General features: G+C 35.4%; 1 protein-coding gene across 5 annotated transcripts in view; it reads left to right on the plus strand.

Moving 5' to 3' along the window:
• LOC145286018 (intermembrane lipid transfer protein VPS13A-like) overlaps window positions 1-14,824 on the plus strand; it is a 965,259-nt gene that overhangs the window by 578,371 nt on the left and 372,064 nt on the right. For all 5 annotated transcript variants that reach the window (XM_080134633.1, XM_080134635.1, XM_080134636.1 and 2 more), the window contains one exon: window positions 4,243-4,348. In XM_080134633.1, the coding sequence (XP_079990759.1) occupies window positions 4,243-4,348 (106 nt within the window). The remainder of the gene's footprint in view (window positions 1-4,242; window positions 4,349-14,824) is intronic.

Below are 14,824 nucleotides of genomic sequence, written 5' to 3' on the forward strand. Positions count from 1 at the left end.
GTTTAATTTTTACACATCTTTGCTTTTGTTTCCATATTGTTTGTTCGCTTTCTCTCAACAGTTTTCTTTTTGAATTTTTATATTGAATGGAGCTACTTCGGCGGAGCATTTTTTTAATAGCACAACCGGGATGAGATCAGGTCCACATGCTTTTGAAGTGTCACAATTTTTTATGATAGCATGTACCTGAGAAGGGGTAATTTTCAGATAAAAATATCAACCAAACCAGAAAAAATTATTGAGTCACTAATGGAATCACCTGAAATATGTATACTCAATAACAAAACACACACATACCTTCACCCATGCACAAGAACATGTCAGCTATTGATCTAACTCTATGCTCTCCCGCAATATTTATGGAGGTTCATAATGACCAGTGTGGTAGTGGCCATATTCTAATTTTCCTCAAAACTCAGAAACCTGTAACAGGAATTAAAACCTAAATAGCAAATCCATATAGCTAATTGGCCCAAATACAACAAACTTTACTCAACATTAATCAGCCAAGAAATAGCTAACAAACAAGATTCAATGTTAGCTTTTACCAATATATTAAATGAAATAGAAACCAAAACAAACTCGAAATCTTTCACTAAACTACACCTAAAATAAACACTACGGTTCACAACAGAATGCAAAGAGGTAATAGCCAGCAGATAAAAAAATGTTTTTCAAACAACACCCTACAAAAAAACAATCTCCTAAAATACCTACTAGCCTGAGTAAAAGCTTGTTATATTATGAAAAAGAAGAAATCTGACACTCCACTAAGAAAAACATAGGAAATAAGAATAATAACTGAGAAAAACTCAGAACACCAATAAGCTATAAAAGCATACCAAATGGAAGACAAACAATAGATAAGAAAAAAATTGCAAACATAATCACAACTGAATTCAACCAAAACTTCTCATCCAACCACTACTCCATTAAATTTCAAAAAAAAAAAAAATAATGCAGAAAAACAAAAACTTATTTCACATCGAACAACAAGGAGTGCTACAACTCCTCATTTGCCAAAACATAACTTCAGAAATCAATATATAAAAGTAAAGACACAGCTACTGAATCAGATGATATTCATTATCAATTCTTGAAACACCTGCCAGACACCACTCTCAGCATTCTTCTACAAATTATTCACAACCTCTCCAAACACTAGCTCAAAGCCAATATGTAGACCCACTCTTTCTTTTTAAGAGCTGCTAGCTATGGCCTAATGTCAGACGGTTTTCCAGTAAAGATTGGGATCTTCGATCCACTTGTGAGGACTGTTAAATTTGACTTGGTTAGTGATAGCCATTTTGTCTAAATATATGTTACTTTTGTTGTAGCCAACATTTAAACAAAAAGCTCTATCCATAAAATGATTTTTACAAATTATTAAAATCAATGTTATGTAACTCAGGATGTATCCTGGTTTTTACAGCATCAATATGACGACCTCATTGCTTACGCTAGGAGAGATATTTGATTGAAAAACGTCTTGGAAATGGCAACCAACTCCTTGGGTGTTAGACACGATCAAATGATATCAAACAATACGCAAACAATAGAAATATCAACGAATCAAAATGGCATAGACTATAACTGGCTGGCATGGGTCTCTTCTTGAATCTTGTTTGCATTATGATGCATGTAGCCAAACTACTATGTGCATCCATCACCCACAATATCCAAGCTTCGGCTGTTACAAGCAATAAAATTATAATTGTGTTGGTGTTGTTCAGTTACCAGAAGTCTAGGAACCCCAATGGCAGTGTTACAGAGTATGGTACTTTCCAAATCAGGAAGTGGAAGGTAGGAGAATTTGCAGCAGGAAAATGTTTTGGATGTTAAATCTAAATTCTCCAGGGCTGGCTGGTTCTGTGCTATGTCATTTAAGTTAATAGACACAAAAGTTGTGAGGGTACCAACCGGTAGTTGGGAAAGTGCATTGACTGGTACATGTTCAGTTTTGAGAAAATGTCACTGGTAAACTGAGATATATAGTCTAGACAATGGAAAGTGTGAGAAGAGTGCTTATCAAATCTAGATGACAAAACAAAAGTGAGTGACTTGTAATCGGTAAAAATTACAAAATTTTGACCTTCGAGCTGATGTTGAAAATGTTAAACAGGCGATATATTTTTTTTTTATCAAACTCTAGCGAGATTTCTGAGTTTTTAAGATTTAATAGTTTCTCTCACATTGGTTCGATATATATATCTTTATGACTGACAAATGAGAAGAGTAAAAGATAGGCCGACCTTTAGTTTACGCTGGTTGACAATAAATATGTATTTGTTGACAACAAATATATATTTAAAATATATATTTTCTTTTCATATTTCTCGTGGTGTTGTTTTTATCAGCGGAGTTGCTTAGTTAGACGTGTTCTCTCCTTCTGCAACCAACTCACGTCTCAAATTCTTAACGGCTAACTTTCTTTGAAAGAAACGCTGATTATATTTTTCTGAATTTTAAATATATCAGCTTTTTTTTTGCTTGTTTTTTTGCTGTTGCCATCGTCGTCATGACGATGGATTGGTTTGCTTAGTTGTTTTGATTCCTTCGCGTCTTGGAATTTTAACCATTAAATTTATTTATGTTAATACGATATTGACATATTTCAATATCGCAACACTTGTGTCTCTCTCTTTTTTGTATGTAGGAACTCTTATTAATTCTCACCAGTTGGATTGAAATCCCGCTACTAAAATATCACTCTACTACAAACTTAACAAACAGAAGCAACTATGGAGAACTCAGAAAAATATTTAGAATATAAAGACATTCAAAACAATAAATTCAACAAGCACAGCCTATACAGATGAGTAAAACCAATGCCAAATACAACTACCCAACGATACCTCAATATATACAGCCGAACTACAAGCCATCAAAGTGGCACTTAAATTCATAGAAGATAACAAACAGAAATGCATTATATATGCAGACTCCCTGTCCTGAAGAGGAAAAACCAAACACCTATTCATCACAGAAATAACACAAGAATACAATGAAATAACTAAAAAAAGTAAAATAATTGTAATAGCCTGGATTTGAAGCCATGCTGGTATCCCAGGAAATGAAAAAGCAGAGAAGCCACAAACGACCAAATCACAAAAAAATCAAAATCCCTCAAAAAAGAAAAATTAAGGAATACTTGGGGAAAAAAGTGGTAAAAAAAATGGAACAAAAATACAAAGAACAAATTAGATGAATATCAAGTCAAAACGAAAACCAAAAAGCTTTGAAAGGATGAAGAGAGGAGATTGTACTGAACTAGTTATGAATTACCCATTCCTACCTGATCAAAAGTGAAGAAGCACCAAAATGCACACAATGCAACCAGCAAATAACAACTAAACATTTACTAGCAATGTATATATATATCTGGAAGAAATGGAACAGCAAGCATCGAAAAGGTGCTCCAAGAAGTGGAATCTCAACAAATTATAAAGTACTTAAAAGAAACAAAATTATTCAAACTCCTCAAAACTAAACAGCATTTTACTTTGGAAATTGACAACATTCTACTTTAGAAAATAAACTTTTCAAGAAACTGACAATAAAAACAAATAAACCTTTATTTGGCATAAAATGACCCCCCAGAGGTTGAGATGCTGTTAAACAAAACAGACGCACTCATTTATTCATTTCTTGTTTCCTTGACATGAATGAGTCTATTTCTTATCAGATTTATTTTTTTAAAATGCCAGGCCTTCCAGCTTCCAAGTTTGTTGAATACGTTATGGTGAAAACTTTTATTATTGCCTTGCATCCAGCTTTAGCCAAAAATAAATCCATTATTTCATTTTCTTCTCCCATTTCTTTGTTGTCTTTTAGATTTTTAGTTCTTGCACTCACAGCAAAACATCATAGAAAAATATTGAAAAATTTGAATCTTCGAGAGACAATTGAAATCCTTTTGGTGACACCATTGTTGTTATGTGAAAGATTAGGACTGATTGTTATTTAAGCTTCTTCCTGACTATTTTTAGTGAAAATTTTATATAACTCTCTCTTACACATGCTAATGAGGAAGATTGATTTTTCAGTATAACTACTGATCCAATAATGAGAAGTATTCTTCTGGGAAATATAATTGTTTTCCCACAAAGGGAAAAATTTAAGCCACTACTCGATATAGATAACACAACTTACCAGATTTTTCTCCAATTAAGTATGAAATATATAAAATTTACCTTCATTCTATCTTTTTAATGATTTGCTTTCAATCTCATTTCTTTTCAGCCTTCGGAAACTTCCCTGCAAGATTTCTCTCATGAACCACATACTAATTTATGGGATGTGGAAAAGGCAACATCAGAAAAATGGCTTGAGTGGACCGCATTGGGAGGTTAGTAGCACATGAATATTTGTTATTTCTACAGGTTCCATATTTTGTATAAATCAGTTTGATTGTTGATAATATTATTTACATAATGGTTCTGTGCTTAAGAGTACTCCCAATCAGAAGAATCAAAATAGATGAGAACAGTATTACAAAATACATTCATCATATTTATTAACAGCTATCATTTAAGCCCGGTGTTGCCCGGGTGTTTGGAGGTGCATGTTGAGCAAAAAAAAAAAAAAAAGTGGTAGTAGGAAGGCAGGCTCAACCCGTACCACAAAGGAGGAAAAGAACGGGGGGGAAAAACTGACATCTTTGCTGTTACGACTACCACCAAACCAGAAGTGATGTAAGTTTTAATTGAGGCTAGACAATTGAAAGGAGAGGATGACATTCGAAAATATTGGTGATAAAAACGATCCTCCCTCCCTGTAGAAAAGTTCCCAGTTGAAGGTGAAAATATGAATGTTTTTAGGTAATTTTTCGATATTTGTCGTCTGAAAGGTTAAACTTCAAAACGATACTGATCTTGTAAAAATCCGTCGCCTCTGTCAAAAGTTTTAGGCAGACATGCAAACATAAATACATACATTTATATATTGGTAACTCAAATTTTTGCCTCAAACCAATTAAAAAGCTTGCGCTATCTCTGAATACCCTTTATGTAAAATTTCAAATGTTTAGACCAGAAATTGTCTGAGTAATTTAGTAGAGACCGCAGAGGTCAATTTTTTTAAAGCTTTAACCCCTATTATGACCCCTTAACATTTATTGTTTTGGGCTCAAATCAAGTTATTAAGTTAGATCCATGTCCAAGGAACCTATACCTAAAATTTCAAGTGTTTAGACCCAAAATTGACAGAAGAGTTTAGTAGAGTTCTCAAAGGTCAAATTGTTGAACTTTGACCCCTTAACAGCCAAATTTCTGGCCGAAAACAGATTACAAAGATTTTCCCAAATCTCAGTGCCCTGTATATCAAATTTCGAATCTGTAGACTGAAAATTGACAAAGTTATTGCATAGGGAAATGTACACAGACAGACACAAAGAAACGTTCACTTTTATAGGTATATAGATAGATTGGCAACATATTGAAGATAGCGTTATACACATATAGGATTTATACACAAGAGTAGTAGTTCTCATATGCTTTTCATATCTGAATGTTAAAGAAATGTTATCAACTTATATTCTGACCTACATGCTCCTAGTCATGATTAAATTCCAACTATATCATTTTGGGGACAGCCTAGGGCAATAATTGCCTCATGTCATGTGATAGAGGATTTAGTTAATTTCTAAAACCTTATTAAACCTGGCATCAATTGAAATGGATGGGTCTCGTCTTGGGGAGGCTCCATATTTTTACAAGCTTCTGGGATTGACCTTTACTCCTGATCTGAAATGGAACACATACATCAAATCTATTGCCAAGGTCGCTGGAAAAATGTTGGGATCCTTCTACCACTCGAGAAGATATCTCACTACTGATGCAATTCTCTATCTATATAAAAGCCAAGTACGTCCAAGGATAGAGTACTGTTGCCACATTTGGGCAGGAGCTGCGAAAAACAGCTTATTCTGCCTTGACAGAGTACAAAATAGACTTTGTGGCTTAGTGGGGGATGCCCTTTTCTCTACCCTGCAACCTCTCTCCCACAGAAGAGACGTTGCGAGCCTGTCTGTGTTTTATCGTTATTTCCATGGCAAGTGCTTATTTGAGCTCCAATCTCTCGTCCCCCCTCGCCAATCTTTCACGAAAAGCACCTGTCTAGCTGAAACCACTCTTTATCTGTGCCTAAATCAAAACGTAGATTCCATGAACAAAGCTTCTTTCTTAGAAGTGCACGCCTGTGGAACTCTCTTCTGTTTGCCTGTTTCCCACTTGACTACAACTTGGATGTCTTCAAGTCCAACATAAACAAATTTCTGATAAATCGCCCCCTTAAGTAATCCAATTTATCAAATCTCCATTACTAACGATTACTACAATATAATCCCATTGATTACTGTACACACAATAACCCTTATCCCCGAGTGGCCTTCAGGCCTTGATAAATGGTCACTACCATGTAAAAAAAAAAAAAAAAAAACATGTCTAAATATTGTAACAATATGAGCCAGGAGAACTGAGTTTGGGATAAGTTCCCTGTGCAGGACCTGATGACCCTACGAAATTGACAGTATTTTCCCACATTCTTATAACATATTAATAAAACAATAATATGTCAGCCGTGATATATTATGATGGCTCATATGACACATTATCTTAGTTCAGATCAGTATCATGATGAAATAACCAAGTGAAGCACATAGATGACAAAAATGGCAAAACGCAACAACTAAAGGTTTCTATCTATATATCTATAAAAGTGAACATAACTGCGTGTGTATGTGTGTGTGTGTGCATTTCCCTACGCAATAACTCTGTCAATTTAAAGTCTACAGACTCAAAATTTGATATACAAGGTACTGAGATTTGGGAAAATCTTTGTGATTGGTTTTCAGCCAAAAATTTGGCTGTCAAGGGTTCAAAGTTCAACGATTTGACCTTTGTGAACTCTACCAAACTCCTCTGCCAATTTTGGGTTTAAACACTTGAAATTTTAGATATAGGTTCCTTGGACATGCATCTAACTTAATAACTGAGTTTGAGTCCAAAACAATAAATGTTAAGGGATCATAATAGGGGTCAAAGTTTAAAAAATTTGACCTCTGCGGTCTCTACCAAATTACTCAGACAATTTCTGGTCTAAACATTTGAAATTTTACATAAAGGGTATTCAGAGATAACGCAAGCTTTTTAGTCGGTTTGGGTTGAAAATTTTTAGTTACCAATATATAAATCTATGTATGTATGCATGTATGTTTGCATGTCTGCCTAAAACGACAAAGGCGATGGATTTTACCAAGATCAGTATTGTTTTAGAGTCCGACCTTTCAGACGACAAATGCCGAAAAATTGGTTAAAAACATTAATATCTTCATCTTCAACTGGGAACTTTTCTACAGGGGGGGGGTCGCTTTTTTCGATTGTATAGCCTTAATTTTAAAAATGTCACTTCCAGTTTGGCGGTGGTCATAACAGCATAGACGTCAGGTTTTTTTCCCGTTTTTTTCCTCCTTTGCGGTATGGGTTCGAACCTCTCTTCCTACTACCAATTTTTTTTCTTTTTGCTCAACAGACACATCCAAACACCCAGGTAACGCCGGGCTAAAATGCTAGTATAGCTATAAAAATGAACATGTCTGTGTGTCTGTGTACATTTCCCTATGCAATAACTCTGTCAATTTTCAGTCTACAGACTCAAAATTTGATATATAGGGTACTGAGATTTGTGAAAATCTTTGTTTTGGCCAAAAGTTTGGCTGTTAAGGGGTCAAAGTTCAACAATTTAACCTTTAAGAACTCTACCAAACTCCTTCAACAATTTTGGGTCTAAACACTTTTAGATAAAAATTCCTTAATAACTTGGTTTGAGCCCAAAACAATAAATATTAAGGGGTAAAAGTTTTTAAAAAATTTGACCTCTGCAGTCACTACCAAATTACTCAGACAATTTCTGGTCTAAACATTTGAAATTTTACATTTTTTTTTTTTTTTTTTTTACACAGTGATCACCACTTATCAAGGCCCGGAAGCCACTCAGGGATAAGGGTTATTGCAAGTACATTACGTTAGTGTGGAGATTTGATGAAGTGTTTACTTAAGGGGACGGTTCATTAGGAATTTGTTAACATTGGACTTGAAGACATCCAAGTTGTAGTCCGGTGGGAAGCAGGCAGACGGAACAGAGTTCCACATGCGTGCAGTTCTAAGAAAGAAGCTTTGTTCATGGAATCCACATTTTGATTTAGGCACAAATGAAGAGTGGGGGAAATTTTTCACAGTGGATTCAGCTAGACGGGTGTTTTTCGTGAAAGATTGGTGAGGGGGGACCAGGGATTGGAGTTCAGACGAGCACCTGCCATGGAAATAACGATAAAACAAGGATAGGCTCGCAATGTCTCTTCTGTGGGAGAGAGGTTGCAGGGTAGAGAAAAGGGCATCCCCCACTAAGCCACGAAGTCTATTTTGTACTCTGTCAAGGCAGGATAGGCTGTTTTTAGCAGCTCCTGCCCAGATATGGTAACAGTATTCCATCCTTGGACGTACTTGGCTTTTATATAGATAGAGAATTGCATCAGTAGTGAGATATCTTCTGGAGCGGTAGAAGGATCCCACCATTTTTCCAGCGACCATGGCAACAGACTTGATGTACGTGTTCCATTTCAGATCAGGAGTAAAGGTCAAACCCAGAAGCTTGTCAAAACACGGGGCCTCACCCAGACGAGAGCCATCCATCACAATTGATGCCAGATGGGGATCAGAGCGTTGATGATGTAAGGATAGGAGTTTGGTTTTGGATGCATTAAAGGTAACCAGCCACATCTTTCCCCACTGAACCACACGCTCAAGATCAGAAGAGAGAGAATCAGAGAGAACTTTGTCATTTACAGCCTTTGATGTGTTGCCGTAGATGGTCGTGTCATCAGCATAGATGTCAACGAATGATTTAAGTATGTGTTTAGGGAGGTCATTGATGTAGATCAGGAAGAGAGTTGGGCCCAGGATTGACCCCTGAGGGACTCCAGCATTTATATTGCAGGCCTCCGATTTTTGTCCATCTACCACTACTCTTATGTGCCTATTGGAGAGAAATGATTTAATGATTGAGAAAACATTTCCAGTTATACCGTAGCTGGAAATCTTGTGAAGCAGACCCTTATGCCATACCTTGTCGAAGGCCTTTGATATGTCAAGAGCAATTGCCCTAGAAAGGAAGCCTTTGTTAAGAGATTCACTAATCCTGTGCGATATAACCGTCAGCACATCTGCGGTAGATCTTGCAGAGCGGAAACCATATTGTGTGTCACTAAAAAGGTTATTCCTGCATATTCAGAGATAGGGCAAGCTTTTTAATCAGTTTGGGTCGAAAATTTTTAGTTACCAATTCTAGAAGTGTAAGCCATTTTTAGTTTCAGAATAGTTTCAGATGGTTCGCTGTTACACACAAGTCCTGGGAGGTGACTTGTTTGTAGTAGACAGTTCCACAGAGCAAAATATTCTTACCGTGTCGAGACGGAAAAGAACATATGAAATTGCTCCAGAAAAGGTTTAATATTTATGAAGCAATTCTGGTTTCTGATTGGTTGGTAGCAGAATGTAGTTAATTTGATTCGTCAGTTCTTAGCAGCATCATTTATAAATAGAATTGTCCGACTGTGTGGGATCATACCCCATTACAAGTCCAAAATATTGCAACATCCTCCCTATTTTTTATAATGGGGAAGTCCCTTGTGTTTGTTCTGCTCAAAAATAAATATATATTTTTATATTCACTTAGACATAACAAGAATTAGAAATCATTTGGATCTTAGAATTTTAGCATTTAAAAAGACGCCATTTTTAATTGTGTTCAAATGTCAAAAAGGAAAATTACAAAGAGTTTTTTTTTTTTTTTAAGCAAAAGTATTAGTTACACATTAATAGGTGAAAGTGTTAATACAAATAAAATGGATACAGTTTAACCTCTTGTCCAGGACTATTTTTTTTTTTTTTTTTGATATATAGAAATCTATATACATACAGGGCAGGGAAAAAAACAAAGTCGAATTCCCTGACAAGTTTTGAGAAAAAACGTAACTTTATCCTTGTTGCGGGTTTCGTAAATACATCAGCGATATTTTGTTCTGATGATATGTAATTCAAAATAATGGATTCCTTTTTTATCTTATTTTTTATGAAATGGTATTTTATATCTATATGCTTAGATCCTTGATTGATTATCGTGTTCTGTGCTAAGACTATACTGGCTTGATTATCATAATTAATTACTACGGGGCTTTTAATTAATTCTGGCTCTAAAATAGTCTTTAGGATATTTTTAAGGTAGAGTGCTTCCTGGGTCGTGTGTGTGATCGCGATAAATTCTGCTTCACACGTAGAGAGAGATACAATCTGTTGCTTTTTAGATTTCCATGAAATAATAGGCCCATTTTCTGAGAGTCTGAAACAATATCCAGATACACTCTTGCGATCTTTGTCGTTTGCCCAGTCTGAATCCGAAAAACCTTCTAATTTTAGGGGATTTCTTGATTTTCTGAAGACTAACTTCTGTTCTTTAGTTCCTTTTAAATAACGCAGGATTTGTTTAGCTCTGTTTAAATCCTTCATTGTCGGTCGTGATAATTTTTGTGACAGTTTTGTGACTGTGTAGCATATGTCGGGCCTGGTTGCAGTCATTAAATATATAAGACTGCCTATAATTTCGCGATATTGTGTGTCATTTATTATTTAAGATTCTCTGTGTATATTTTTATTGATATCATTTTCGACCGGTGTAGAGCGTTTCTTGCACTCTCCCATTCCAAATTTTAATAGTATTTTGTTGATGTATCTCGATTGAGTCATCGTAACAAGTCCTTTGCTTTGAGTAAATTCTATCCCCAGAAACCAGGATATTTTGCCAAGATCGGTCATTTTGAATCTTTTACTTAATTTGTTCTTAACATCAGTTAACATTATGTCACAATTTGATGTGATTAAAATATCATCGACCCACAAAACCAAAATCAGTAGTTTAACGTCTTTGTGTTGGGTATATAAACAGGGGTCTACAGCGCATTGTCTAAATTGTTGTTTAATAATATAATCATGAAATACTGTGTTCCAACACTGAGCACTCTGCTTTAGACCATATAATGACTCGTTAAGTCGCCACACGCTATTTTTATTTTTCATTATAAATCCCTCTGGAGGGGTAATATAAATTTCACAGTCTATTGGGGCATTCAAATAAGCATTTTTTACGTCCATTTGATGGATGTTTAGGTCATATTGTGATGCGATTTGCAGTAAAATTCTGATTGTCGTTAGGTTTGTGGTCGGTGAAAACGTAGAAAAATATTCTATGCCGTAAATCTGAGAGAACCCTTTAGCAACAAATCTTGCTTTGTACTGTCCTATGCCTGATGCTGCACTCTTTTTTGTAAAGACCCATCTGGTAGAAATAACATGTTTATCTCTTGGGAGAGGCATTACCGTATAGGTATCATTTTCGGTTAAGGCATCTATTTCTTTTTTCATGGCAATTTTCCATTCATCACAATGTTCTGAATTAATTGCTTCGTTGAAGCTTTTTGGCGCATTTTCCATTGAATAGCAATAGTCGATTTGATAATCTTTTATATTGTCGACCACAAAAAAATCGGGTCGCCTTCTATTTCTTTTGGGATATCTTTCGACTTTATCATCATCATCATCATCATCATCATCATTATGGACACTCTCGTCTCCGTCATTTTTATTGTTTTCGTTTGTTCTAATTATTTGAGGTAATATAATTTCATCTTCTTCATATGACAGGTTTTCGTCTGTAAAATTAAACGTGTCTGTGAATTTTACACATCGGATTCTTTTTATTTTATTTTTTTCTGAAAAAAATATTAAATTGGCTGGACTGTTTTTATCGTATCCAAGAAATATACCTCTGTCGGCTTAAATATTCAATTTACTCTTTTTCTCTATATATGCAAAGCAAGTTGAACCAAATATATGCATTCTGCTTAAATTTGTTTTTTTACCGCAGAAAGGTTCATATAGAGTTTTAGATAGTGAATTGTTAAAGCACCTGTTGCCGCCATAAGTGCATACGTCCAGAGGTTTTTAGGGAGTTTTAATTCAATGAGTAGGCATCTTGCCATTTCAAAAAGTGTCCGCCACGCATGTTCCGACTGTGTGGGATCATACCCCATTACAAGTCCAAAATATTGCAACACCAATATATAAATGTATATATGTATGTATGTTTGCATGTCTGCCTAAAACTTTTGACAGAGGTGACGGATTTTTACAAGATCAGTATCGTTTTGAAGTTTGACCTTTCAGATGACATATCGAAAAATTGGCTAAAATCATTAATATCTTCACCTTTAACTGGGAACTTTTCTACGGGGCGTGGGGGTCGCTTTTTTCGCCGATATTTTTGGAAGTTATCCTCTCCTTTCGTTTGCCATGCCTTAATTTAAAACCTACATCACTTCCGGTTTGGGGGTCGTCATAACAGCAAAGACATCAGGTTTTTTTCCTTGTTCTTTTCCTCCTTCACGGTACGGATTTGAGCCTGCCTTCCTACTACCACTTTTTTTTTGATCCACATACACCTCCAAACACCTAGGCAACGCTGAGCTGAAATGCTAGTATATATATAAAATACTTTTATTACACAACAAGGTTCATTCTCTCCAAAAGAATCTTCATACAATATACCCAACTGGATAAAGAATGGTCATTTCTCTCTTTTTTTTCTACAAGGAAGGATTACTCTAGTTCAAGTGGGTGGCCTCACCCCTTGTTTCCTTAAAATTTATCAATGTGGAGGGCAATGGATAAAAGACAACACAACACAACACATGCAGAGCCCTTGATCACATAGTTTCTTTATTCAGGGGAAAACTATAGTGACACCACAAAAGGCAGTGTAAAATCTAATGTCCCTCATGTAACACCCTTTTTCACCATATTCTTTAAATTTATACATACAGATATCTATATATCTATAAAAGTGAACGTGTCTGTCTGTCTGTATGTCTGTGTAGATTTCTCTATGCAATAACTCTGTCAATTTTCATTTACAAACTCAAAATTTGATATACAGGGTATAAGACGTCAAGTTTTTTTCACATTCTTTTCCTCCTTCGCGGTACGAGTTCGAGCCTGCCTTCCTACTACCACTTGTTTTTTTTTTTTTTTGCTCAACATACACATCCAAATACTCGGGCAACGCCGGGCTGAAATGCTAGTATCTATGAAAGTGTCTGTCTGTGTTTGTGTGTGTACATTTCCCTACACAATAACTCTGTCAATTTTCAGTCTACAGACTCGAAATTTGATATACAGGGTATTGAGATTTGGGAAAATCTTTATAATCTGTTTTCGGCCAGAAATTTGGCTATTAAGGAGTCAAAGTTCAACGATTTGACCTTGGAGAACTCTACTAAACTCATCCGCCAACACTTGAAATTTTAGATATAGGTTCCTTGGACATGGATCTAACTCAGGGGTTCTCAACCGGAGTCCTCATGGACCCTAGGGGTCCATGGAATATTTCTGGGGGTCCACAGCCAAAACATAAAACTTATTATCATTATTATCATAATTATTATAGTTGTTGTAGAATACTTTATTTGCATTAAATTAGTTTTCATTTAAAAATAAAGCTTAATTATATAATATTTCTTTTATTATTAAAACCTCAAAATTTATATGAGTGTAAAATAGAAAATTGTCTTATGAGTTATCAAGGGGTCCACCAAGATAAAATAAGGGAAAATGGTTCCATGAGTAAAAAAACGTTAAGAACCACTGATCTAACTTAATAACTTGATTTGAGCCCAAAACAAATGTTATGGGGTCATAATAGGGGGTCAAAGTTAAAAAAATAATGTAACCACTTCGGTCTCTACTAAATTACTCAGACAATTTCTGGTATAAACATTTGAAATTTTACATAAAGGGTATTTAGAGATAGGGCAAGATTTTTAATTGGTTTGGGTCAAAAATTTGAGTTACTAATATATAAATGTATGTATGTATGTATGTTTGCATATCTGCCTAAAACCTTTGACAGAAGTGACAGATTTTTACAAGATCAGTATCGTTTTAAAGTTCAACCTTTCAGACGACAAATATCGAAAAATTGGCTAAAAACATTAATATCTTCACCTTCAACTGGAAACTTTTTTACGGGGCGTGAGGATCGCTTTTTTCGCCAATATTTTCGAAAGTCATCCTCTCCTTTCGATTGTCTAGCCTTAATTAAAACCTACATCACTTTTAGTTTGGTGGTGGTCGTAACAGCAAAGACATCAGGTTTTTTTCCCCGTTCTTTTCCTCCTTTGCGGTACGGGTTTGAGTCGGCCGTCCTACTACCACATTTTAAAAAAATTTTTTTTTTGCTCAACATACACCTCTAAACACCCGGGCAATGCCGGCCACCCATGCTAGTGTATATATAAAGATATGTATCTCGGCTTATAGCCCAAGCATAGGTTTTCAAGGGTCTGCCTTTTTCTGTTTGTTTTTGTGGACCGCTTGGGGTGCATGGTACTTGGACAGTTACCTGAATTCACATCACAGCACAATTAGTGAGATGTAATGGCTTTACATCTTTACTGTCAACTGTTAATGTCATAAATGGATTTTCTTAATGGTTTTTCCCCCACATGCTTTTGCTTCACGACAAAATTCTTTGCATTTCCATTCACTTTGCTTTTGAGAGGGTGGGTGTTGTAAATTGTAAAAGAAATAGAAAGTGGGAATACACTGTAACAGTGGTGGGTGTGGAAGGTTACTTCTATTTTGGTTTTAGACATAGGTTTTTAAAAAAGGAGGAGTTTGTCTGTCTCACAATTATAAAAAAGAGCAGAGAAATTGTG

The sequence above is a fragment of the Euprymna scolopes genome, chromosome 10, assembly GCF_053919585.1.
Source record: "Euprymna scolopes isolate OS-2025 chromosome 10, ASM5391958v1, whole genome shotgun sequence".
Lineage (NCBI taxonomy): Eukaryota > Metazoa > Mollusca > Cephalopoda > Sepiida > Sepiolidae > Euprymna > Euprymna scolopes.